The 26,028-nt window shown below is 52.2% G+C and overlaps 2 protein-coding genes across 2 annotated transcripts; one reads left to right on the plus strand and one right to left on the minus strand.

The window, feature by feature from the left end:
- Window positions 1-753: 753 nt before the first annotated feature.
- On the minus strand, window positions 754-8,604 carry TMEM109 (transmembrane protein 109). The gene is made up of 4 exons (XM_019655937.1): window positions 8,473-8,604; window positions 3,798-4,042; window positions 2,755-2,857; window positions 754-2,319 (listed from the first exon to the last, which is right to left on the minus strand). Exons 2-4 carry the CDS (start codon window positions 4,032-4,034, stop codon window positions 1,928-1,930), a joined length of 732 nt encoding a protein of 243 aa, XP_019511482.1. The 5' UTR covers window positions 4,035-4,042; window positions 8,473-8,604; the 3' UTR covers window positions 754-1,927.
- Window positions 8,605-13,032: 4,428 nt separating this feature from the next.
- Window positions 13,033-23,266, plus strand: PRPF19 (pre-mRNA processing factor 19). The gene is made up of 16 exons (XM_019655933.1): window positions 13,033-13,272; window positions 14,953-15,102; window positions 15,290-15,366; window positions 16,121-16,262; window positions 16,346-16,419; window positions 16,541-16,603; window positions 17,486-17,527; window positions 17,655-17,729; window positions 18,042-18,117; window positions 18,274-18,383; window positions 19,613-19,768; window positions 19,993-20,062; window positions 20,297-20,382; window positions 20,682-20,852; window positions 20,992-21,097; window positions 22,725-23,266. The coding sequence occupies exons 1-16, from the start codon at window positions 13,254-13,256 to the stop codon at window positions 22,820-22,822; spliced, it is 1,515 nt and encodes a 504-aa protein (XP_019511478.1). The 5' UTR covers window positions 13,033-13,253; the 3' UTR covers window positions 22,823-23,266.
- Window positions 23,267-26,028: the final 2,762 nt, after the last annotated feature.

Genomic DNA, 26,028 nt, shown 5'->3' on the forward strand with positions numbered 1-26,028 from the left:
GCCTCTCCCCCGCCCCACAAGCAGCTCACCTGTAAAGGCATCTGACACCTGAATCAGAACCAGAATTCAGGGACAATGGGGACCAAGCTGCAGGGGTGGGAAAGGGGTGAAAGGCAAGCCAGGAGAGCGAGGTGACAGCTACCAGGCCCGCCCTGACAGAGGCCTGGGCCACTCCTGTGGAGGAAGGGCTCCAGGTGCGGGTAGCTCGAGTTTCATGCCCAGCCCCATCCCAGAGAGAGGCCTGTGGGCTTAGGAAAGGCCTGCCTCCCCGCCTTGCCTGCCAGGCAGTGTTGGGAGAGGTTCCACAGCCGGGTATCTGGCTCAACATTGGCATCTCCTGGGCAGCTTGTAAAGAAAAAACCGTGCCCAGGCCCCTCCACAAAACAACTGATCTAATCTATGGGCAGGGTGGAGAACCACCGCGCAGGAAACTCCTGTCTGGTAGGGGAAGGGAGGGCAGGCAAGTCTCCTGGCTGTGGGCCAGCCTTTGACAACCCTGCATATGGGATGCTGGTCAGTTCTTGGAAGTTCTGTAATGGGGGCACACTTTCCTCATTCCTCACGCTCCTGGAGGGAAGGGTACCTGGTACCAGCCTTCATTCCTGCCCCCTCCCCTGCCTCCCTTTCTACCAGCTTCACACTGCCCCTGCTGGGAGAACTCAGGAAAGCTGAGGGCTCTACACAAACGTGTTTCCCTGTAGAGGGAGAAATCAAAACGATGCAGACTTCAAGTAAATACATTTTATACGGAACAAGATAATAAAATAGCGTGCACTTTATTTAAAACCAAACAAGCGCTGATAAAAATAGGTATCACTGCAGTTGTGTTTCCGCATCAAACCTTAATCGTAAGAATTGGGCATTTATTCGCTCCTTCCATCATGAGTGGGGCCTGGCACAGGACACCCACCTCCACCAGAGCCTCAGCGGAAGAACAGGGGCCCTGGTGGAAAGGTCGGCAGGCTCCCCGTGCTCCCCGCACAGCATATGAAGGGAAGGGGCTGTAGGGCCATCTCTGGTGTGTCTGCTCCATGATCCTCCCAGGCCACTGGGTGGGCCCTGGTCAGCTACTCCCTGGTGGCAGTGAGTGGAGACTGAAATGGAGACCCGCCTGGAGCTGTGCAGACACGGAGATGAGCCGTCCTTCCTCCTCGGGGTCTCTGAAATCCTGAGGGATCTGATGGCCGCTGCAAGGGTCCTACTCGCAGGCACAAGCCTACGTATGAAGCAGTCATCTTTTGCTTTGGCTGAAGGGGAATCAAGATCCTGAGAGGAATCACTCTCTTCTTGACACGAAGCAGCCATAGAGATACAGTCCAGCAGCGGGCAAGCCGAGGGCCCGCTGGCACGTCTTAAGGCACTTGTAACAGACTCGGGGTGCATCTCGCCCCCAGCCCCGCGGGGAAGCTTCCCACCTCCCTTCCCCTCAGGTCCCTTATGCCCTGCCTCTTCTCCACGCGGGGCAATGGAGGGGACAGGAGCAGGCCTTGAGAGACTGTGGTTTGTTTGGAGTACAGGGCTGGAGGGAGACACACAGGAAGGGAGCTGGGGACTTGGCAAAGGAGGAGCTGGAGGACAGGAGAGCCAGAGCATCAGGAGGAAGGCAAGGTGGTGGCAGAGTCACGGGAGGCCAATGGCAGTGATGTTCACCGACAGCAGATGCGGAAGCTGGTGAGGAAGCCCATCCAAGCTGCCGTGGCTGGGACAGGCTGGGAGCAGAGAAAGGGGTAAGAGAACCAACCCCAGACAGAGGACCAAGCAGGGGGCATGGTCTTCCTCCCTCTCAGCTAGAGGGTCTGGCGCAGAGATAAAGGTTCTGAGGGTTCAGAGATGGCAGGAGAGGGGCAGGGGGCTGGCAGGAGGGCCAGTGACCCAGAAGCAGCTCAGCTCTTTGGTATGACGAAGGTGGCATTGTCGGGGTGCCTCCTCACTCCTCCTCCACGCTCCGGGGCCCCTTGGCCGCTCGCCTCTGCCGCCAGCGCATCTCCTCCACCTGGCGCTCCAGCACTCGCACCTTGGCCTCCAGCTGGGCCCCCGAGGCCCGGCTGCCAGTGAGCCGGCTCAGCAAGGCGTAGAGGGTCAGCAAGGCCAGGAGCAGCACGGCCCGGGTGGAAGGGTCGGGCACGGACCTCACCAGCGCCACAAAGCCGGCCAGGAAGAGGACAAGCTTCAGGCCCCACAGGATCCGCCCTAGCAAGGACAACACCAAGCCGAGGAGCAGTGACAGGAGCCAATAGATGACCAGGGCTGCTGCGCCCCACAGCAGGAAGGTCTGGACCTGGCTGGGGCTGAGCTTCAGACCCTCAGTGAAGTGATCTCCTGAAAGGGGGAGAGTTACAGAATCAGCGAACCTGGAGTGGTGAGGGGACAGGCGGGCAAGAACCAAAAGAGGGGAGGAGGTAAACCCCTCTGCAAAGGAAATGCTTTCCCACAGGGCCAGCTCCAGTTCCTACGGGCCGTGGATACATTATTTCCCTTGGTCGAGCCTGCTTCATCTACGAAATGGGGGTAATTCTCTGGACTGTGGGTAACGGTTAAATGAGAGGCTATGGCTTAGCGTGATGCTTCTCCCGACCCCCAGCCAACGCCTGGTAAGTGGTGGTAGTTATTGGCCTACTTTTATGCTGGCCTCTGGGGAGACCTGGGAGGTGTCGACTAGCTGGGGACAAATCTAGACCCTGAAAAGATAAACTCCCGCAAACAGGAAATGCCAGGCTAAGCTCCAGCCCACCTAAGCAGTTCTCGGTCACTCACCGTCTAGCCCCAAGGCATTCAGCAGCTGTGCGGCGATTCCAGACAGAGCGAAGAAAGCCACAGAGATGGCTGAGGAGATGGCCCACAGCACCTGAGACAAGGACTGTGGAAACAGCAGGGCTGAGATGAGTCCATAATTAATGACGCACTTCTCCTCCAAGCCTCACCACCACTGCCAGGCCAGACCTGGCAGAACATTTCCCACCTGCTTCTCAGCCAGAGCTTTGCCCACCTGGGCCTGGCTGAGGGGCTCCTTTCACAGCCACCTTCCAGGGCAAGAGATCGACCGTAGGCCATGTCTCTTCTTGAACTGCAGCCCAGGACATCTGGGCCCTAAGTCAACGGACTTGCTGGACACTGTGCTGCTGGTGGTAAGTGTATGTGAGTGGGGGAATCATCTAACCCCTGTTGCAGTCACCCTATAAAACTGGGGTCCTCCTAGCCTCCCAGGGAAGCATGGAGGTGTGTCATGTAACACTTGTAAAGGGCTAGGATGATTCAGTAAAACAGGAGTCAATCCGTTCTACTGTACTATGGATTTTATAAATGATTGTCCTGGCTGTTTAGTGCTGCCCAGCAAAAGTATGTGACACCATGCTTGGGATGCCATTAGGGAGAAGAGACAAACCTACTGGAAGCCCTTGAGTCAGCCCCACCCCCACCTCTACAGGTAAAGAAATGATTCAGGTCTTGATATTTTACCAATTTAAGACTTCAGGTCAAGTTTAGACCAAAGTCAGACTCTACAGTCACTCAGTGACAAAGGATTGTAAAGATGGCTCATTTCCCAGTCTTTCTGGCTAGAAGGGGCAGGAACAAGGCTAAAGGTGGGGATAGAGCTAAGGGCCCAAGGCTAGGAGTCAAACAGTGGTAGTGCAAAAGGCAGGTACTGTCTGGCCTCCTTTTGTGGAATCTGAGGCTCTCTGGGCCAGGGAATATGACACACAGAGGATGTGGGGCCCAGACCGGGCGGCCACGAACAATGTCTCCTCCTTTATGTCTCCTTAATGTACGCAGTCACTGCAGGGGACCACCTTCCTTACCTCAGAAACCAGGTGCGTGGTCTCTGGCCCAATCCAGTCGTCTAGTGTTCCCCGCACAGATCGGCCTATCTGGCTCAGCAGATCAACTGGGGCCTCCCTCTTCTGCTGGCCTGGCAGCCCAAAGTCTCCACGGGGCTGGGACGATGCTGAGTGGAGGAGGACGAGGGCCACTAGGACCATCGGGAAGACTTTGAACAGATGCTTGCCCCATGGCGAACTGCTGCCTGAGCCTGCCATGGCTGGGTCTGCAAGGAGAGAAGCACAGGGTGAGAAGGGGGCCAGAGCTGGCTTAGAAACCCACTGTCCCAGACCTGCTCCAGCACCCTCCTCCACCCCTGCTCTGCTAGCTAAGAAAGGCAGAACTGGGACTTCCACCTTCAGCTGGGCACAACCATCTGTTTCACGGGTTCCTCTTTCACATTCTTTACCACTTGCATATTAATTAACCAGCGAGTATTAGCCAATGCCTTAGGGTGAGTGAGATCTCTCTAAGGCTTACTCCAGTTCTCCAAATCTGGAGGCCTGTCTGTATCTTAGGTGCTATGGGCATAAAAGAATTATAATATGATGTCTTTGTCCCCAAAGAGGTTATAACCTATTCCAGATAAAGCTGATATATTAAAAAAAAAAAAAGGATTACCACCATATAGGGATGTAAAGAAAAGTGCTTGGTTACGTGCTCAAGCACATGCTATCTGATCGGCAGAACCATCACGTGAGGTGGGTATTTTCTTCCTCGCCCTTACTGGTGCAGAGAAGAAACTGAGGCTCAGGAGTTAAGCATCTGCCCAGGGTCACTGGGCTAAGTAGGAAGGCCAGGATGTGAAGCCAAGCTCCTGCTCCCAAATCGCATACTCATTGGGAGTGAAGGTGAGACAGTGAATCCCAACTGTGGCTGCTCCCTGGACTCACGTGGGCACTTCACAAAGGACTGATGCTCAGGGGTTCTGGTGTCACTGTCTGGATGTGGCCTAGGCTTAGAACTCCAAAAGCTCCCCAAGTGATTCCACTGTACAAAGTTGAGACCACTCACACAGAAGGACCCCAACTCTTCAGCAAAGGGGTAAATAGGCACAACCTTTAAGGAAAGACATTATCATTCATAAAAAACTAACCATGTGCCACCTATCTCATTTAATCCTCATCACAACCAATCAGGTAGGTATTGTTATTATCCCCCATTTGACTGATGACCAAATTGAGGTAGGACAAGAAATAAGTGGGGAAACCAGGATTTGAATTCAGGTGCATCTGATATCAGACCTCTCGCACACACCACCCTGCTGCATGGACAGTCTCCAACATAAATCTCAGAAGTGATTTTGAAAATCATACAATAGATTACTCATGAGCTAAGATAAACCTGGCATGTACCAATCATCTCCATGAATTACTGGTGACAATCCACTTAACTACTTTATATTTTGTGCTCTGATCTCTTCTGCTACATGATGCTCTAGGCAAGTTAAGACCCAGCTGAAGCAGGTCCGGATCAGCCAAGAAAAATATTTTCAATCCCACCTTCTCTATGCCACCATGCTTGCTTGAGAAATGTTCAAAAGCCTCAGCAAACCCCCTGTTCTCTTCTAGGCTCAGGAATGAACCTGTAGCTCCAGGGAGTTCCCATGATTCAGACCTAACGATGAGAGAGGCTAAGCCAGTCCCTGTGGCAGGAGCAGTCAGGTGCTCGGAGTTTTTGTAGTTACCAAGGGACACAGGGAGTTGCCCAGAAATCGAAGGCAACCAGGTGGAGGAGAGAGAAGAGAGGATGTTCCCTTTCTTGTTTAGTGGGAAGGAGGAGGGTTTGAGAAAGTGTTATTTATCAAAAATATCACATTCAGGGCACTTTCTGGCTCAGAAAACAGCTGCTCTAAGTCCCTCCTGAGACCGGTAGGATCAAGCCGGCTGCAAAACATGCAATTCATGTGGAACAACCCCAGGCTGGGAAACCTACTCTTTTTGGCACAAATCAAGAGCCAGATGGTTCCTGCCTGCCAGTGGTGGGAGACGAGGAAAGCATGGGTCAGTTCCTGAGCTATCTGGGTCATAACCACACCGGGGACTTAAAGAGCAGGGTTGCTATCTTGGGTTGGATTCTATATCCAAGGACCTCCACCAGGAGGGATCGGATGTCACCTCCTCCGTTCTAGAAGGTCAGAGTGACATGATGTGAGCTGCTCCCCCCTCCCCCGGCCCCCATGCCAGCTTCCACTTTCAAGTGGCCGCCTGCGCCAATCAAGAACTGGGGGGACCTTGAAATAAACTCTCCACAGTGAGGCCAGCACTGCCCTGCCAGCTGACCTTCTGAAGTGCACCGGAAACCTAACCTAACAGCATTCTGGAGTGTGCCCTTTGCAGATAAAAGTACAGATTACTGGCTGGTCCATTTCTTCAAACTGTTTTCTTTAACAGGGTTCCTTCTCATCTCTTCCAGGTTAATCCCAGGCAGCAATATTCTGACCCACGACCATCATGCCTCTTTACTTCAGCCCAATCACACACTTTTAATAAAGAGAAGCCATGGTAGTCAAGAGCCAAAGCAGTCTCAAGCTCTGAGAGGCAGTGTCTTCAGTATCTGCACCTCCTGCCGTGCCTAGCCTCAGACAAATAGCAGGCGCTCAACAACAAATTGTGTGCGTTTGTATACACATATACAACATGTAGGTGTTGCTTTATAATTTACAAAGCGCTTATTTCACCATCTCATTTAATTCTTACAACCATCTTATAAGGGATTGCTACTGCTCGCATTTTACACAGAAAACTTGGGCAGACAGAGGTCCAGTGACTTGTTCAAGTTCACATAGCAGAGCTGGGACTTAACTCCAGAACCCCAGATCTAAATTTTGCCCTTTTGCTCATTCCACACCCCTACGCTGCCTCAGTAAGGCATGCTCCCCGCTCCCAAGGCGCTTCACGTTCTCCCCAAAGTCAACAAGCTCAAAGCGAGAGGACATCAAGACTCCCAGGATGAGACCACACACCAGGGGATGACCCGTCCACTGAGCTTACAGGTCATTGTATTGTACCAAGAGGTATGAGGAAAACAAAAAAAATGGGACTAGACCTGCCACTGCTGTTCAGGCAGTTGCAGTGTGGCTCAGGCAGGGCCAGGAGAACCCAGCTGGGCTGGGGAAACTTCTTCATTTACTGTAGTGGTGAGGAGGCACTATATGTGTAGGCATGCTTTGCCAAGAGGGCAGGGTGGGGCGGTCCACACACCCCCTGCCAAGACTCTTTGCTCTACTGAGTTTCTTTTCACACTATGAATCACTGCATGGCAGGAAGGGCAGCTGACTTAGTGCCCTCTGCTGGTCCTGATTTCCCCATCATTGCCTAGAGCTGTCAACTAAGGGAGCCCATCAGATCAGCCGGTGGAGCCTGTCAAAGCAAGGATGCCTGCCCACCTAGGCCAGCTTTCTCAGACTCTCCCAGGGAGGGCTCAGACTTTTTTCAGAGCTCCTGGGGATATGTGATGCATAACTATACTCAGCGGCACAGGGAAAAGTCTACTCTAGGCAAAGCCCTGAACGTGTAGCAGTATGCAAAGGACCCTCAACTTTCCGCCCAGGCTCAGTTCTGTCACAAACTAGAAGCCACTGCCTGGTGCCTACTGCTTAATCTGGGTTTCAGTCTCCTCAAGTGGAAAACGAGGGGCTAAGAGTTACTCCAAGGAGTTAACATGTTTCTGCAAGAACACTGCAAACGCTTACTGAAGTTTTGCAGTATGCAAATTGTCAATATGCCACTCATTACATTGTAGCAGGATTTAGCAGTTTATATGCCTGCCTCACTCATTAGACTTTGAGCACCCCTGGGTCAGACTTGACAGCTAACTTTTCTTGGAATCCCTAGCGCCTAGCACAGAATGATGACTAATACGTGCTTGTTACTTGAATATTAGAAGCCCGCCTAGAAGCCATGAGGGTAGCCATGGAGTGCCATGGAGAGGTGAGGAGTGGGGGCTTGTTTTAAAGTTGATCCAAATATGCAGCGGCCACCGGAGAAAGACAGCTGCGTTAAAAGGAGGCTCCCAGACGGGGCGAAGCTGCCACTGAGGGGAATGAAGTCAGCGTCCTGGCAGGTTGGGGCCGCCCTCGCTAAACCCTTGACAGCTGCTGCCCAGCAACTGTTTGGGGGCAGGGTGACAGGCAAAGGGGCAGTTTCCCAGCCTCACGGCGCCCTCATGAAGGCCCAGCCTCCGGGAGACACGGTGTCAGCGGCAAGCTCTATTTTGAACAGTGCATCCCCTGCCAAGCCCTGCTGGGTGGCGTCGCTGGCAAGGGACCCGGGGCGGCCCATGGGTTCGGGGTACCCCAAAGAGCTCGGAGCGAAGCCGCAGGAAGCTGCGCCGTGGGGTGGGGGGTCGGAGACGACGTGCTCACCCCCTGCCTCGTCCTCCAGCCTGGCTGCTGCCGTGCCTCGGCCGGACCTCGGAGCAGCGCAAGCAACCCTCGGCTCCCGGGAAACGCGCGCCTCCCGTTACCTAGTAACGACGCCCCCAGTTGCATAGCAACGAGGATCCGGTCCCCAGTCGATTGTCCGACTGCGCGACGTCGGACCCCTCCCCAGTCGTGCTCGCTGGGCCTCGCGGCTCCGCCCCGGCCCCGCCTGCCGTGGCTGCCGCCTCCCCAGCCCCGTCTGCCCCCTTGCCCTGGTCTCGGCTCACACTCACCGGGCTCGGGCCACTGCTGCCCTTCACGTGCGACTTCGCTAAAACGCGCCACCAAACCCGCGCCTTAACTCCGGGGTGTTGGTTTTTCGTCTGCGCACGCGCAAGGCGGGAGGTGCCCTGGTGCCGGCCGCTCCCTCCAGGCCCAAACCCAGAGCCGTGTACGCATGCGCTCTACCCTCAATGTTGTTTTTATCCTTTCCTAGCGGGAGAAGAGTGGGATCGGAACTTCGAGCTGGGAATGGAAGTCTCTGGCGGGAAAGGGAAAATAAGTGACTATACCTGGGCTGTAGAGTGGGTAAACCGGGTCTTTGAATTGGGAGTCGAAGCCTCTCCAGCCTCTCGGCATTTCGGGCAATGTAGTTCTCGAGACCTGTAATGCCTCCTAGGTATTGTTCTAAAGAAGGGGCGCCCGAGAGCCCCTGGTGTTGGGAGAAACTTTTCGCGCGCTAAAAAGGCACAAAGGGAAAAGGTGTCTGAGGAGCAGTTAGAGGCACACAATGCTGGGGAAATGCATTTGCTCCCTCCGAGAGCAATTCCACCCCCAAACTCTCGAGATGGCTCCCAAAATGTTTATTTAATTTTAGGCAAGGAAAGGAACAAATTCCCAGACCCGATCTCTTAAAAAAAAAAAAAAAAGCAGCATTGTAAGGGGGAGAGGCCAAGGATTTGAAAGGAGGCGATCCCTGGCCGGCTTTGTGATTCCAGGCAGGTTGCTTCATGTCTCTGAGCCTCAGTCGTTTCCGCATTACTATCAAATAGATAAGGTCCTAAAAATACCATTTCACAGTAGGTGTGGAGATTCACTGAAGTAACAGAAAGAAGACTTTTAAAAAACATCCAAGCTGCTGTCCAAATGTTTTGATCACATTGGCTGCCATTGGAAAGCTCTCCTTTGTTGTTACAACAGTTCTGAAAACACTCTAAAATGGAACTCTTTTTTCCCCCCTCTACCTGAATCAGCCTTCTAATTCTGCTTTCTTCCCAGAAGACACAGTTGAGTAGAGACTACTCCATCACCTCTTCCAGTTGTTTCTTTAGACGTTTCTTAGTGCATCTTTCATCCATCTTCCTCTGTCTGGACATTCATCACTTGTGTCTCAGCTAAAGGTCTCTGTCTTCCCCAGCTGGCTCTGGTAGCATCCTGGGCCTCACCTTTGTAACAGTTGCAACTTTACAGCTGCTTTTGAGATTGTTTCTGATTTGTAGGACTACCACCAATCTCAGGTCACAAGCTTTCCTGTGCAAGAAATGTAACCCCCACCCCACCCCCGCCATGACTAGTTTATTTCTTTTCAACTCTGTTTTCTATCTGAGTGGTGGAAACAATCTCAGACAGTTCAGGGTTCTTCCCTCCCTTGATTTTCAGGTTATACAGACCTTTTGGAAAATTAACATGGACATGGGGGTAGGGACTGGGGGAGGGGGGAGGGATTCATCTAATCCTAAATTTTTGAGCTGCATTGTCCTGCCCAAACCTCTGTCATGTCAAATGAACTGAAAAAGAGTCTGGAGGCTTTGTTAGAAGTAAATGATAAAAATTAATTCAAGGGTTTTAGAGTTTGCAAACTGGTAATGCAGCTAGGCAACAAAACAAAACAAAACAAAACAAAACAGACATGTTCCAAAGAAGAAACAAAAGTCAAGAGTTCATATTGTTAAAAGAACATTTTTGAGAATTATCAGTCCTGCATTCTTAGCCCTAGGACTGGTCCAGGGCAGTTATCAGTCAGATGTCAGGCAGTCTGGATGATGGAAGCCAGGTGGTCCAGGAGGTGGGCACCAGAAGGTCTGGTCATGTCAGTGGTCTGGATATGCAAGTTCTTTAAGGGGTAATCAGAATTATCTGGAGGTCTGGTATATGTCTAGATGCGTATCAAGGCATTGATGCAGGACTGGAAATTTCAAAAAGTTTCAGTTCCCTGGCTAATTAGAACAAGAATGGAGTCTTTCCTCATGCCTCAACCTTCATATGTTAATCATTTTAGCAGCTTGGTTAAAATGACTCCATTTTATATATTCCCGCTCTTCACTCTTTTCCTCAGTCATTTGTCCACACACATCTACCTGGGAAATGGAGCTTCTTTGGGGTTATTGGCCAATGTGTTCTCTTGCTTTCCAAGCAGCAGCAGCCTTGGCCCAGGGGAGCGGGGCACAGAATTTCTTTCTCAGGGATCCATCAACAATATATACCTACGCATATATACCTTTCTTCCTACGTCTCCCTTCCCAGCCTAGGGAATCTTTATCTCCTCTGCGGGAAGGTTGAGATTGAGGGAAGTAGGGAGGACTCTGAGATCCAGTTCTTACCTGTAATATTTACTCCAAAATCAATTGCCCTGAATCCTTTCTACCCCCTGAGGGGCTGGCTTTTAAAACACAAAAGCCTTGAAAGAATTCCCCTTTTCCTCCATCTTTCTGTCACAGCCATAAGCTCCCCAGTATAGGGACACCTCTGGTTTTGCTCACAGTGGTAGCCCCAATGCCCAGTATAGTGCCTGACTGGCACACAGTGGGTCCTCAGTTAAAATCTATCCAATAAATGAATTACTGGGTCTCTTGCCCTCCAGGCTCTCTCCCCTTCCAACTCATCCAGTAATATCTTCCAGAGGAATCTTCTGGAAGTGTGGTTATCACTCTATAGCTCAGTGGCTGTTCTTCTGCCAGCCCAATCAAGTCTAACCACCTCTGGCTCAAGGCCCCACCCACACAGATCCATTTTGTTTCTTACCACAGCCAAGAACTTAAGATGCCTGGCCTGTCAGGCAATCTGTCATTCAACCAACAACAGTTATGAAGTTCCTGCTAAATGTCAGGCACTGTGTTATACTCTGAGAAACAACAGCGACCAGAAAGAAGAACTATGGCTCCTGCCATCAAGGAGTTTACAGTCTAGCGGGGAACCCAGACATCAAACAGATCCTTGTAAATAATTAAGTGATTATAGTTATCCAGAGTGGCTCAAAGGAAAAGTACGGAGTACCGTGGGCACTAAACTTCAGTTAGGGGTCAAGAAAAAGGTTCCAGAGGAAGCACCACTTAAGGTGAGGTTGAAGTTTATTTTGGAGTGAATGGGAGAGGAGGACAAGAACGGAGGGACTTGAGGAAAGCGCTCCAGGTGAAAATACTGGAATCAGCCAGACTGGGTAAGTCTGAGGACTTGAAAGACCAGGGTGGCTGGAGAGAAGACGGGGTGAGACTATGGAGGTCAGCATGAGCTAAATGGTGCAGGACTTGGGGGCAAGTTTCCTCTGCCAGAAACGCTGCCCCTCATTCAGGTCTCAACAAAAAATGTCACCTCCTCAGAGATGCCCTCCCTGAATACCCTACTTAAAAGTAGCCTATTCCTCTGATCCACAGCACCTCCTATCTACTTTATTCTGATGTGTGTTATTCTTAGCACTTACCACGCTCTGGAATTTCTTTATGTGTTGATTGTGTATGTGTCTATGGCTCCTCCCCCCCACCCACCCCCTGCAATAAAATGTAAGCTCCAAGGGAGCCGAAACCTTGTCTTTCTTGTTCACCATTTGTATCTCCAGTTATCAGGTAGAAGGTACCCAATCAATATTTGTTGAATGAATGAAAAGCTTGGAGAGAATAGCGGGAACAGATTTTTCATTGAAAGTAGATCACTGGCTGTTCTGTGGAAAACAGATTAGAAGGAGGCCAGGCTGAAAACAGGACCAATTAGGATGCTATTTTATTGATGCAGTAGTTTGGCTTGGCTTTCGGGATAATGATAACAAACATGAATATTTATTTTTTACTTACTATGTGCCAGGCTTAGTTCAAATCACTTTTTAAATATCAGCTCCTAGCAATAACCCTATGGGTTAGTTCAATCCTTGTTATCACTGCCCTATTTTACAGATGAGGAAATTAAGGCAGAGAAGTTCACACCCATTACTAGCTGGGTGGAGCTGGGATTAGAGCACACAATCTGACTTCATGCTCTTGGCCACTATGCCATAATACCCTTCATACCTGCAACTTTTATTCTTCTCTCAAAGCCTTTGCTTGTGCTGTTCCTCCTTTTAGGACTTTCCTTCTCTTCTATCTGAATATTGCCCATCTGTTAAAGTCTAGCTCAGTCACACCTCTTCAGCGAAGAAGACTTCACCGCCCATACCTGTATGCCCTGCTGGTTGGTCTGGATCCTTTATAGCCCACAACACATGTTCTGTACCTGACTTCTGGGAGTATTTTACAGATATCCACAAAGAATCCTACACCATCTGAGTTGGAAGGGATCTAGAAGTCATGTAGGAAAGGGGAGGAGAAGCTGATGATTTGCCCAAGATCGCCGAGCAAATTGGTAATAGAGGCAGGACGAGAACGGTTTCTTGTACAGTGTTTGTTTCTCCAACTCACCTGCATTTGCGCTTTCTTCACCGGGTCACCTAGCAATGTCTTTAAATTCTCACTGCATTATGGGAAATGTAGTTTCGGATCTCTTTCCCACCGCACCCCTCCCACCGCCCCCGGCAGCGCTTAACGGAAGGAGCCGAGTCGTTCCGGAAGTAGCCGAGCGTCTCCTGGCGGGCCCTTTCCTGCCCGGTTGCATTCTGGGAAAGGACAATTTCCGTTAGGTGCGGGAGGCTGAGGCGCGCGACCCGCTGCAGCTCCACGTGAAGGGCTACGTGAACATCGCTGGACTGGGGCAGCTCCCCGCTCGCCGCGGAGCTTCCCGGAAGCAGCGGGGAACCGGAAGTGGCCCGCGGCGGCTCAGAAGCTAATACCCGAGCCCTGTGTGTGGTGTCGGAGCGTGCAGCGACGGCGCCATGTCTCTGATCTGCTCTAGTGAGTATTGGCTGCGGCCGATCTCGGGTTGCAGGAGGCCGGAGGGCCGAGCGGGAGGATATGCGAGCCTCTCAGGCGCCGGGGTAGGGGCGGAGGTGAAAACGGGGCTCCCAGGAAGGCAGGGCAGCAGCCTGTCAGCTCGGGGGGTCGGGGTGGGGGGTCCTCCTCCGTAGCGTGGGGTGCATTTGCGCAGCGCTTCACAGTTTACGTAACGCCTCAGGTTTATTGTCGCAGGCATTACTGAGCTTAACCACCCAGTTTACGCAGTGGAAACTGAGGCCTGGACAGAGGGAGCCTGGTGCAAGGGAGCCAGCTCTGGTGTAGGAATCAGGCTACTCGAGGGCTTCTGCAGGGTCCGCCTCCGATTGGCTTTGTGATCTGGTGCAAGGCTCTGGGCCTCAGTTTCCCATCTGCAAAATGAGGGCATTGTACTGGATGTCGTCTGAGGTCCCGCTCGGGTAGGCAGAGCTTCTGCAGTTCGCGAAGGTCACACAGTGAATTAGAGGCAGTGACAGGGCTGGAAGCCAGGTCTCTAGCTCGCAGCCTCTGTAGGACTGATAAAAACAGCGAACATTTATAAAGCCTTTATTGGTTTACAGCGCACTTCCAAGCCTTTGATCTTATATTCTCCAAAGCCGAAATAAAGGTCCGGTTTTTCAGATGAGGCTGTAAGGCTCAAGCAGAGTGTGGCTTATCTAAAGCTGCACAGCTAGTAAGTGGCAGAGCTGGGGGATGGAGCTAGGTGCTCTGAGCCCGAATCCATGCTTTTCCCCATGCTTGTATCGTCTTTCCTTTTGGTGTTTTATTGTGGCCTGCAGATGTTTTCAGTCCTCATTGTTTCATCACCCCTTTCTCTTTGCTTCCTAAGTCTCAAGTCCTTTACCCTCAGAGCCTCTCCATGAATCCAAAAAAAAAAAAGGGGTGGGGGAAGGGGGGTCAGTGATAACTAGGAAAAGGAACCCTTCATATCGAAGAAATCACAGTTTGTGGAGTATTTTCACAGTCACTGTTTCCTTTCAGTCTTGAGGAAGCTCTTTTCCACCCAGCACCATCCTTCCTCTCATTCACTCCTGGTAGGTGTTGACCGAGTGCCTGCTGGGCATCTGCATTGTACTGGAAGCCAGAGACAGCTGCAGTCTCTGCCCTCAAGGGTGCACAGACTACCGAGGCAGGCATGTAATTGATACCTCTGTTGGGGGTGACTGTGAGGATGAGTTAATGTGCGGAAGGTGTTTGCAGTCGTGCATGGCAACCAGTAAACAAGTAAACGTATTTTATAGCACTTGTCACATTGCTTTGTCGTTTCTTTGTCTGATGATCCATCTAGGCCCTAGACTGAGGTTTGAGTGGCTCCATGTGTACCCCTGTCCTGGAATATGGCGGCACCTGAGCATCATTGTTCAGAAATGAGATGAGCAGGGTGATTGACTGCTCTCCAGGGGCCTGGCACACAGTAGTGGTGCAATAATTATTTGTTGGCTCTCTGACGGTTGGAGAAGCTAGATAGGTAGCTGGAAGACTTTCTGGGGACAGTACAAAACTGGCTTGGCGTCATGTCTGGATTCCCGTTAGCTCCCTGTGGGGACGTGTGGTCTTGTTGGGGCCAGCAGTGGGTGAGGCATCCCCTTGGCTTAAGTTCCCTTTCACCTCCGGAGCTCACGGCCTGCCTTTTCTCCACAGTCTCCAATGAAGTGCCAGAGCACCCATGCGTGTCCCCCGTCTCTAATCATGTCTACGAGCGGCGGCTCATTGAGAAGTATATTGCAGAGAACGGCACAGACCCCATCAACAACCAGCCTCTGTCTGAGGAGCAGCTCATCGACATCAAAGGTGCCTAGTGGCTGCCTCCGTCCAGGGTCCTCTCAGCTCAGATCCTGAGAGGGAGTGGGGAGGTCGTGGCGGCACATGGGAGGAGGAGATAGTGACCTGTTAATGCAGGCCACAGGGAGAAGAGAGGGGGAGAGGAAGAGGAAGAGTGGGGTTCGGTCCTTCATACCCGCTCTTCCTCTCTCGGCAGTTGCTCACCCAATCCGGCCCAAGCCTCCTTCAGCCACCAGCATCCCGGCCATTCTGAAGGCCTTACAGGATGAGTGGGTGAGTCCCTGGAAGAGAACTAATGTCTTCCCCGCGTGAAGAGAGTGATCACTGGACTAGGACTTGGGGTGGGAAGGAGGGAGCATTCTTTTCTCTTTCGTGGGGCAGGATGCTCGCGGAGGAGACTGGTTAGTGAAGTCACACAGATCTGAGTTCCACACAGAGCTCCGCTGCTCACTTGCCACGTGCCCTTGGGCAAGTTGCTGGTACTCGAGTCCTGGTTTTCCTGACTGTACAACACGGATTAGTGTCTTTCAGGGTTTTGGGAGAATTAGAACACAATTAGATTACAAATTTCATGACATCAGGGACTTGTTTTATTCATTGATATATCCCCAGCAATGAGAGCACGCCTGGCACATAGTAGGTGCTCTAAAAGAGGAATGAATGGATATATCTTGAGGGACTCTGGCACAGTGCCTGACACAATGAGGGCAGTCGAGAAATAGCAGTAGCGTTATTATTCCCTTTTGGCGAGGTGTTGGCATGACGTCTGAGATTTGCCAGTAAATCAGTGGAGGTGGGGGTGGGAAAGAGCTGGCTCCCGCTCCTGTCTGTGTGCCCAGTGTGGGGCAGGGGGTAGGCGCTCAGGAGCGGCTTGCTGTCTGGTTCAGGGCCACTCAGAGTGCTGGGTCACTGATACTGGTCTAGACAGTGGGGATTGGTGGCAGTGGCCTCTTCTCGAGAGCTGACCCTTCTGCTGGGTGCTCTTTGCCCCTCCCCACCCCCTCACAGTGGTGTCTCCCCCTCCCAGGATGCAGTCATGCTGCACAGCTTCACTCTGCGCCAGCAGCTGCAGACAACCCGCCAAGAGCTGTCCCACGCACTGTACCAGCATGACGCCGCCTGCCGTGTCATTGCCCGTCTCACCAAGGAAGTCACTGCTGCCAGAGAAGGTGCAGCCTGTCCCCCACACCCCCCCACCCTGGGCTGGTCCTGCTTCGTCATAACCCATTTCTAACATTGTCTCCTCTCTCAGCTCTGGCGACCCTGAAACCACAGGCTGGTCTCATCGTGCCCCAGGCTGTGCCAAGCTCACAGCCGAGTGTTGTGGTGAGTGTCGTCCCCTGGCGCCCCCTCCGCCAGCAGCCTGTTTGTGTGCAGTGGCTCCTGTGGCTCTCCTGCCAGCGTTTGTGACATTCCATCCTCTCACCTTCACGTTTCTTCTCTTCAGGGTGCAGGCGAGCCCATGGATTTGGGCGAGCTGGTGGGAATGACCCCCGAGATTATCCAGAAGGTAGGTGGTGCTTTCTCTTGGTGGGAATGCTGGCGCGCCCTCATTCTTGCCTCGAGTCCCATATGAATAAAAGTCCCGTCCATTTGGGGATAAAATAGGGTGGTGCAGGGCACAGACTCGGACCAGACTGCCCGGGTTTGTATTTTGATGTCACCACTTTTAAGCTTCGTGGCCTTGGGCTGACTTAACCAACCCTCTGTGTCCATTTCCCTTGCTTCTAAAGTGAGAATAATAGTACCTACCTCGCGGACTTGCGGGAATTGAACAGGCTGTAGTTACTGAGAAGTGCAACTGGTAGCGCTTCTTGCTTGTTGTTATTGGGGTTCCTGGCAGATATTAAAACATGTTGTTAGATGTTTTCATGGTTTTTCTCTGAGGGAGACAGGACAGGAATTAGTGTTTTTATTTTATAGGTGAGGAGTCTTTGACTCGGATTCAAAGGCTCAGCTCACAGCAGGCAGAGCTGGCCCGCTCTGTTATATTCCTGATATCTGCCTTCACAGGAGTTGATAGTTTGTGTCTTTTCCAAACAGTTCAGGTTGTCAACCTGCATCTCAGCTCTCATCTTGGTGGCATAGACCTGGCCTGGGAGCTCGGCAGACCTGGTTCCCTCTGTGCTCTGCCCTTTATCACCTCTGTGGCCTTGGGCAAGTGACTTCATTTCTCTGAGGCTCAGTTTTCTCTGAAACAAGGTCATCAGCACCCGCCTCGTAAGGTTGGAGTGCAAGTAAAAAGAGAGAATGCTTGTAAGCCCTTAGCACCGACCTCAGCTGATAACGAGTTTTTGGGGCACATGAAAGCATAGATGTGATCAACGTCCAATATACCGTTCTTAGAAAAATAATTTGTCTCACATCGAGCCCGTTCCCTTCTGTTCCCTAGCTTCAAGACAAGGCCACGGTGCTGACCACGGAGCGTAAGAAGGTGAGTCCTCTCCCGGAGCCAGAAGAGAGGGTTGGCCTGGTATCCTTGTTGACCCCTGAGGAGAACGGGGGAGCGCTAAATCCCGCACTCACTGCTGCTTTTCTTGGGGGGCTTTTCTTTTTCTCAGAGAGGGAAGACGGTGCCTGAGGAGTTGGTGAAGCCAGAAGAGCTCAGCAGATACCGGCAGGTGGCGTCTCACGTGGTGAGTGGCGGGGTCCCCGTGAACTTGGAGCCAGGGTCCTCCCGTGCTGGCTCTGGGGTGGGGCGGGCCAGCCTGCAGAGCAGTGGGCAGAGCTGTTTCTGCCTTGGTTGCTGAGCTGTCCGGGCTTCTTTTCCTCCCGGCTTTCCCAGGAATGCAGTGAGGGCGCTGCTGCATCCAGGCGCAGGGCCAAGTGCAGTGGCTAAGCAACAGAAGTCACTTGTTCCCCTGGGCTGGGGATGGCAGTGGGGGATTGTGTGGCTCTGGCCTGCCTTGATCTGGCCGTGACCGGGCTTGGTGTGGCTCTCTGTACAGGGGCTGCACAGTGCCAGCATTCCCGGCATCCTCGCCCTGGACCTCTGCTCCTCTGACACCAACAAGATCCTCACTGGTGAGAACCGGCCTGGCCCGGCAGGCCGAGGCGGGAGGGGGTCCTGGAGGGTGCACACCCCGTCCTCTGCATGGGCCTGGGGCAAAGGGACCTTCTGCAGCAAAGGGACCTGGAAGAGCCTGACTCATTTTTGGATGTTATCTGGGTCCTCTCCAGGTGGGGCGGATAAAAATGTCGTTGTCTTCGACAAGAGTTCTGAGCAAATTCTGGCCACTCTCAAAGGCCATACCAAGAAAGTCACCAGTGTGGTATTTCACCCATCCCAGGTAAGGGGTTCTTCTAGTCACTCTTGGTCCTTCATTCCTGAGCCCTTTTTCAGTGGTTTAGGGTCCCAGAGCCAGTCACTGAAACCCCCATGCTGTCTCCTTGGTGAAGTGCAGTGGGCCCGGAAAAGAGCTGGCGTTTAGGGGCCTCCGTTTGGAGTCCTGGGGTTCCCCTTGACACTCTGTAGAGTCCACTAAAGCAGGGGCCTTCAGACCAGGAGGAGACGTGTAGCCTGAAAAAGCATATGCATTGAAATAGTTTATGTTAGGAAAAGGAAAAATCCTACTGTGTTTATAATACCAACTGCAGAAACAAAGCCCAAAAAGCCTTGACTCACGGATCTGAGGGTGTATTCCTATGTCCTCCAGCGTGGGGGACACAAACTTAACACTGACTGTTGAAAGTGGTGTGGGTTAAAATAGATGGAGAATTGCTGGTTTTGACGGTAAAGGCAGGTCATTTCACCAGGTTAATCACATTGTGGGATTTGAAATTTTAGATCTAGGACACTTGAGGTCTGGGACTGGAAGACAGTGGCTGGATCAGTGCCTCCCGGTCAGCCTTTTCCCTGTACCTTAAGGAAATTAAAAGAATAATGTGAATTTTTCATAAAACTAAATTTATTCCAATGAAAGCACTCCTTTCCTGCTTACTAGTGTTAATATTTCTCTTACGAAGTCACGTTGATGAAAGATGGTAGTTGGTTTTATCTTATAGTTTTTAATGTCCTAACCAAAATAATTGGTTGGTGACACCGTAAGTTCTCTCCCTGTCACAAGTTTTTCTAAGACTCCTTAGGTGTGGGATACTCTGAGCATGCCCTGGCAGCCCCTTCCAGACCCAGTACTGTTCAGAGCCATCCCAGACAGCAGCCGGTAGCTGCATGTGGTTATTTACATAAACTAAAATAAATTCCCTTCCTCAATGGACTTAGCCACATTTCCCTCTGGTCCCAGAAGCGGGGCTCAGGAAATCGCACCCTGATGCAGTTATCCTTTTCACCACTAGGTGGCGAGGCCTCATCTCTCAAGGCCAGACGCTGTCTGATTTTCCATTTTAATATCATTTACCATTGTTCCGCTCAGGCATCAGTGGGTGGACGGATGGTTCCAGGCAGGGCAGGGCAGAAAGGAGAAGCAATTGTTAGGGTTGTGGCCATCCCAGCGCCCTTTCACGAGATGGTTATGGCCCAGCCCTTCTCCCTGATCTTCTGCCTCTGCTTTCCTTTTAGGAGCTGGTGTTTTCTGCCTCCCCAGATGCCACCATCAGGATTTGGTCCGTCCCAAATGCCTCTTGTGTACAGGTGGTTCGTGCCCATGAGAGCGCTGTGACAGGCCTCAGCCTCCATGCCACTGGTGACTATCTCCTGAGCTCCTCTGATGACCAGGTGTGGTCCCAGCCAGCGCCCTGAAGAGGCCTGCTGGTCCCTGAGCTTGAACTTCCTGGGAGGAGGGAACATCTCACCAACCCAGCGGGTTCCCCAGAACCCCAAGGAGAACGTCCCCTCTCTGCCGAGAGGAGCTGGCTTTACCTGGGTTTGCTGAGCCAGGGTCTCTGCCTTCCTGAAGGGCACCCACTTCCTTACTGGCTCCCTTCTCTCTGTGTTTTCAGTACTGGGCCTTCTCTGACATCCAGACAGGGCGTGTGCTCACCAAGGTGACAGATGAGACTTCTGGCTGCTGTAAGTTGTCTCAGAGGCACTGGGCTCTTTCCCTTCATTTGCTGTTTATCATTTATTTTCATGTTTTATTTGCTCATTTGTTCTTGTAAAAATGCATTTGCCGCCCGTACCTGCTGAGTGCCAGGTGTTGTGCTGGGCACAGCGGGGAATGCGAAGAATCAGGACCCCACCTCTTGCTACGCTTAGTCTCTCCCAGCGGGCTCTGACTGCAGGTCCACCTCCCCTTCTCCGTAGCTCTCACCTGCGCACAGTTCCACCCGGATGGACTCATTTTTGGAACAGGAACCATGGACTCTCAGATCAAGATCTGGGACTTGAAGGTAGGACATGGTGGCTTCCATTTGAGGCCCAGGGTCAGTGCTCTTAAGGATCAGTGTGATTAAGTGCTTATGCACTGGCCCTGGGGGTGTTCCGAGGGTGGAGAGAGAGTGGCTTTGTGTGTGATGTGAGAGGATGTGGCCTGTGGTCGCTGGGCCGGGCCACCCACCCCTGCTATCCCTGCTAGCTATCCTTTCCTGAAAGATGGAGGAGGATGTCACAGAGGTCGGAGTTCGGTGAGCTCCATTCTCTCCCTCTCATGACCAGAGGGTGACATTTCACTGCCCACCCCCAACTGTAGGAGCGCACCAACGTGGCCAACTTCCCTGGCCACTCGGGCCCCATCACCAGCATCGCCTTTTCCGAGAATGGCTACTACCTGGCGACTGCGGCCGACGACTCCTCTGTCAAACTGTGGGATCTGCGTAAGCTGAAGAACTTTAAGACGTTGCAGCTGGATAACAATTTTGAGGTGTGCCCCCCATCCCCAGCCCGCTCCGTTGCCTCCTCATCTGTCGGTTATTCATTGAATTAATCTAAACTGCTGTTCGCTATCCCCAATCACCCCTGTTTCTGTTCCCCTCGTGTGACCTCTGTTCTGGCTCTGGCAGGTGAAGTCGCTGATCTTTGACCAGAGCGGTACCTACCTGGCCCTCGGGGGCACAGATGTCCAGATCTACATCTGCAAACAGTGGACGGAGATTCTTCACTTTACAGGTAGAGGCTGGCCCTGGGGTCCTGCGGTCCTCGGGTGTTCAGGCCCAGAGAGGAGTGGGGCATCTCACTGGGGTAGGGAGTTCCAGGGGCAGACACTAATTTGCCTCAGCAGCCTTTAGTCACAACCCGAGGCAGTAGAGTTTAGTGACTAAGAAAATGAACTCGGGTCAGAGTGCTTAGGTTTAAATGCTGGCTGTACCACATGTGACATTGGGCAAGTTACTTAATGTCTTTGGGGTATGATAGTACACACTCAGTGGGGTGGTTGTGAGGTTTAGATGTGTGTGTGTGTGTGTGTGATTAGAACAGTGTCTGGCACACAGTAAGGATTTGCCATTGTTACTATTTAGTATTGTGACTTGGTCCATTGTGGGATTAGAGCAGGCGTACGAGAATCTGGTCTTTTCATTAACAGAATTTCTAGTCAGGTTGGGAAGGCAGATGTGAATGACTTCACAAATTATTATTTAATTGCATGGTAGTAAGTGCTAGAAAAGAAAAGTGTAAAATGCCGAGACAGTGGATAAGAGGGCCGCTAACCTAACTAATAGTTGTCTGGTCCTGGGATGTGACTTTCCTTTACAGTGTTGTCACTTCTCCATCTTTAAAATGGATGTGTTGGCAGTGCTTTGTAGGTTGTGCCAGCTGGTGATGCGGAGGTGGCATGCGTGGTGGCCGGGTGCCTGCTGCACATTTGGGAGCTGAATAGCAGCTGCTGCTGTCTTTGTTGATAAAATTCCCATCCTCGTCAGCAGGTTGTGGGCAGGATGCAGATACTTCTCCCACCCCCACACTCGCCTGAGCCCGGCTGTGCGTTGTGTTACAGTGTCCAGGCCTAACCGTGTGGCCCGTGGGCTTAACCCTTCACTGGACCCCGCTGTTTGGGTGTGGAGCAGAGTGAGGTGGGGTGGCAGCTGGAGGCGCAGGGGACTTTGTCGTGGGGAGCTGCTTGGCTCCAGGCGTGATCCTGCACTTACTAGAAGGAACTGGCACTGATGCTCGTGAATTGGCGAGTGCCATGGGTAGTTCTGCCCAGTGTCTGCTGCCCCTGCCCTGCCCTGCGCTGTGTTAGGGGCCCAGGCTTCGCAGAGTGGGAACCCCATGAGCCAGAACGAGCTGCTGGACTGTTCTAGTTACGAGCGAGGAGTTAGAATTAAATAGATCCCAACAAGCTGATGATGGAACTTGAAACCAAACTGAAAACTCAGCTAAATTGTGAAAAACGGCAAGTAGCGAGATGTGGAAGGACAGGCCTCTGCCTGGTCTCAGCGCCCTCGGCCCAGCTCACAGTCTGCCAGTACTTGAACTGGGCACAACTGCAGTTGCCCTGAAAGCTTAGGTGAGGGGGGAATTGACAGTCCTCGATTCGCTCAGCCCACCAGCAAAAACTTGGGTGCCTGCCATGTGCCAGGCACCGCCTGAGGCCCTGAAAGTACATGTGAGGGTCAGACTAGAACCCCACCTTCGGGACTGTAAAGTCACGAGGGAAAACAGACAAGCAGTCACATGCAGTGTGAGGAACCCTGAGTGGGAGGCCTGGGTGGATTGCGTGCGTGTCATCCGGGGTTAATGCTCAGTCCCAAAAGGGGAAAAGCCTCTCACCGTTGCCTCTTGTCTCTCTCCTCAGAGCATAGCGGCCTGACCACAGGGGTGGCCTTTGGGCACCACGCCAAGTTCATCGCTTCCACAGGCATGGACAGGAGCCTCAAGTTCTACAGCCTGTAGGCCCTGTCCCTTTGACGGGAGCTGGGCTCATCTCAGTGGTGGGGTAGACTTAGGGCTGGGGGGGTGGGGGGAGAGAGAGACTACTGGGGGGAGGGGGTCATGGGGTGGGACATCCACATCATTTCACTCTGGTCTGGGTGGTGGCCTGAGAGCCGTGGCAGCATGGACCACCGTCATCCGTGCAGCCCCCAGGCCCCATGGGAAACGGATGTGGGAGGTGCAGCTGTCACCCTCGGAAGGCTCAGGGTCGGAGCCCAGGGCCTCTCCCGTCGTGTTGGTCACTGAGTTGGTGGCGGTGGCCATTCCGCATCCGCCTTGTTTCGGTTCCTGGGAGACCGGGGAGAGGCTGGGCCGAGGGAACCGAAGGGGTTGGGCGCGAGGGCTCACGCAGGATTTTGTAAGCAGTGATCTAGTTTCATTAAAAAAAGAGAACAGTAAACATAGCCACCTCCCTGTGTGTGTTTGTAGCAGGAACCCCCGGAGCTGGGTGGGTCGCGAGGGAGCACGAAGCGGGACGTCTGCTGTCAGGAGGCCGTATCTTTCATAGCTCCCTCACCCCATCCCCTCTTTGGGATTGCACGACAGAAACCACAGAGAAAACAAAAACAAGTCTACAAGCCATTTGCCAGAATGCGTCTTCCATGTCCCTGCAGGTCTTGACCTGCTGTTTAGAGGGTCTTATGTTGGTCCTGCTGCCACTTGCCTTGTGGGTGGGCATCCGCACAGCCTGGAAGGAAGGGAGAAGTGCAGGGAAGAAGGGCCTGTTTTTGCAGTAAGGAGCTGTGAGCATATGAGGATTCTTCAGTTGCAGGTGAGAGGACACCTGTCCCCACCTGGCTTAAATCAGGTTTTTTAACTGGCATTTGAAAATCTGCAATACAGCCGGTTCTAGGGGAGACAGCCCGTAAATAGTAAATAAAAAAGATATGTAGGGAATTAAAGTAGGGTCACGTGGCTGCTTCAGCTTGGGTGGTCAGGAAAGGCCTTTCTCAGGTGGTGACCGTTCAGCTGAAGCCTGAATGATGAGGAGTTCTAAGGTTCTCTGTCTGGAGCGATCAGGTTTGTGGAGGGCTAGGAAGAAGGCCGGTCGGGTTGGTGTATGGAGGCTGAGGGTGGATTCCCTGGGTGTGGCCCAGGGAGATCATCAGCACCCTTCAGGAGTGATCCCAGCAGTGTTGGAGCTGAAAGCCTTATGGGGTGGGTTAGAAAGTGGGAGCTAGTGATTGTGGATAAGGAATTGTGCCCCGAAGGGGAGCTAAGACATGGGGTGTGAGCTGGCGGGGCTGTGAGTCCAAGCCTTGAGTCCATATTGAAGCAGCAGAAGACCTCCATGCGTGTATTGTTGGGTCAGTGTTGCATGGTCAAGTACCTTGGGGCACGCCATGTCCCTTGGAGGGTCAGAGTGCTTCATAGCTAGGAAAACCTTTGAAAACTGCAGGAAAGAAACTACTTAACTTTTTAACCCAGTCTCCTCAAATATTTGATCAGGAAAGCCTTTGTGTGTATCTGTAACCCCTATTGTTCATGAAACTCGCCTTTTGGGAAACATGCCAAAGTTTTAGCCATTTGTAAATAGTGTGGCGAAAGATCTTTGAACAGGCAGCCTCTTGGTAGCTTAGTCCTCACGGGTAACTACCCCATAGCAGGTTGATGAGGCAGTGTTGGGAACATGGAAAGGTTTCCCAACATTTGCCAGTCTACTTTGTACCAATTTGAGGGTATGGCTCAGTGTAGGACTATATTAGTCTTGTATATTCTCAGCCAGTTTGGGATATTATGATTTGAAAGGTATAATTATCCTTAAAGAAAAGACCCATGATGCATTTCTCCTGAGGCAAGACAAACTTCAGGAGTAAAGGAAACTGCTGGGTGAAGGGTGGACCCATAGAGCAGCATCACTCAAGGTGGGGTGAGGGTTGAGGCCATGGGGGGCATCGTGGGGCTGAGTTAGACACCAGGGCTAGGATAGCACTAAATGGTTTCGGCTAAATGTTACTATGCATTCCTCAGGCCTGCCCTTGTTTCTAGAAAAACTAGTTGAGATAAGGACAGAGGTCCTCGGATCCATGCGTGGGTAGGGGCACCGTGGTCACCCTCAAATTGTATGGAGTGTGTGGTGTATCTACGTTTGTGCCTTTTTCTGAGGGGATGGGGGGAGCATGGAATACATCTCAAATGTAGCCCCACCCCATCCCAGCCAGCTCCAAACCACTTCCCTGGAACCTGTGTGGACCGGCTGGCCTGCTTTCTGGGAGCCTAACGTTTGGGTCACAAGGCTGAAATGCTTTCACCTCTGTCCCACCATCTGTCCACTCCCATCAACAGAAGAGCCGTGTGCTGGACTACATACATTTTCTCACTTGACTCTCGAGACAACCTTGCTTTCAGCTGTCCAGCAGCTGGGCATCGTGCCTGCTGCCCCTGGGGCCTCAGGCCTCTTCCTTTACAGGCCTAGGAGGTCGGAGTGTGGACTCTGGTCACCGGCTCTGGGCTTGGCATCCGGCTCTGGCACTTGATAGTGTGGGACCCTGGGCAGATCCTTTAACTTCTCTCTGTTCAATTTCTTCATAAGATGGGGAAATTGTACTTAGTAGGGATATTGTAAGGATTGCATGAGTGAGTACATTAGGAAGTGCTCACAACACTGTCTACATAAATGCTATATAGATTTTCATTGCTGCTACTGTTACTCCTGCTTCTGTTACTAATACTTTTGCCACTAATACTTCTTTTACTACTGCTCCTACTGCTATTTCTACCTCGACTACACTGCCTGCCATCTTGGAGTCTCCCTCCCCAGAGACAGGCCACCTTCAGAAAGCCTCCGGTGCCTGTCCCTGCCCTGCCAGGTGAGTGGCCTCGTTGCGCCTGCTCTTGTGGCTCCGGCATAGCTGTAACCATATTATCTTGGAGGTGTTCATGCATTTGTCTCAACTAGGTTGTAATCCTGAGGGTGGGACTGTGTACTCATGTCTGTCATGCCCCTTTTTCCTGTCATGCTGCTGCTGGGTGGCAGACAGATGCAACCTCGGGGCTCAGTCCAAATCTCAGGCTCTGTCTCTCCTCGGTACATAAGATCAGGGATGACAGACAGTATTTCAGCCACAGTGGTCTGGAGAGCTGTCACCCGCTGCCTGCCACAACTCCAGGTTTTGGCTCAGCTGCCTTGTAGGTGAACCTTTTGGAAGTCAGTCTTGGTGGATTCT

Source organism: Hipposideros armiger, unplaced genomic scaffold (genome assembly GCF_001890085.2).
Source record: "Hipposideros armiger isolate ML-2016 unplaced genomic scaffold, ASM189008v1 scaffold_253, whole genome shotgun sequence".
NCBI classification, from domain to species: domain Eukaryota; kingdom Metazoa; phylum Chordata; class Mammalia; order Chiroptera; family Hipposideridae; genus Hipposideros; species Hipposideros armiger.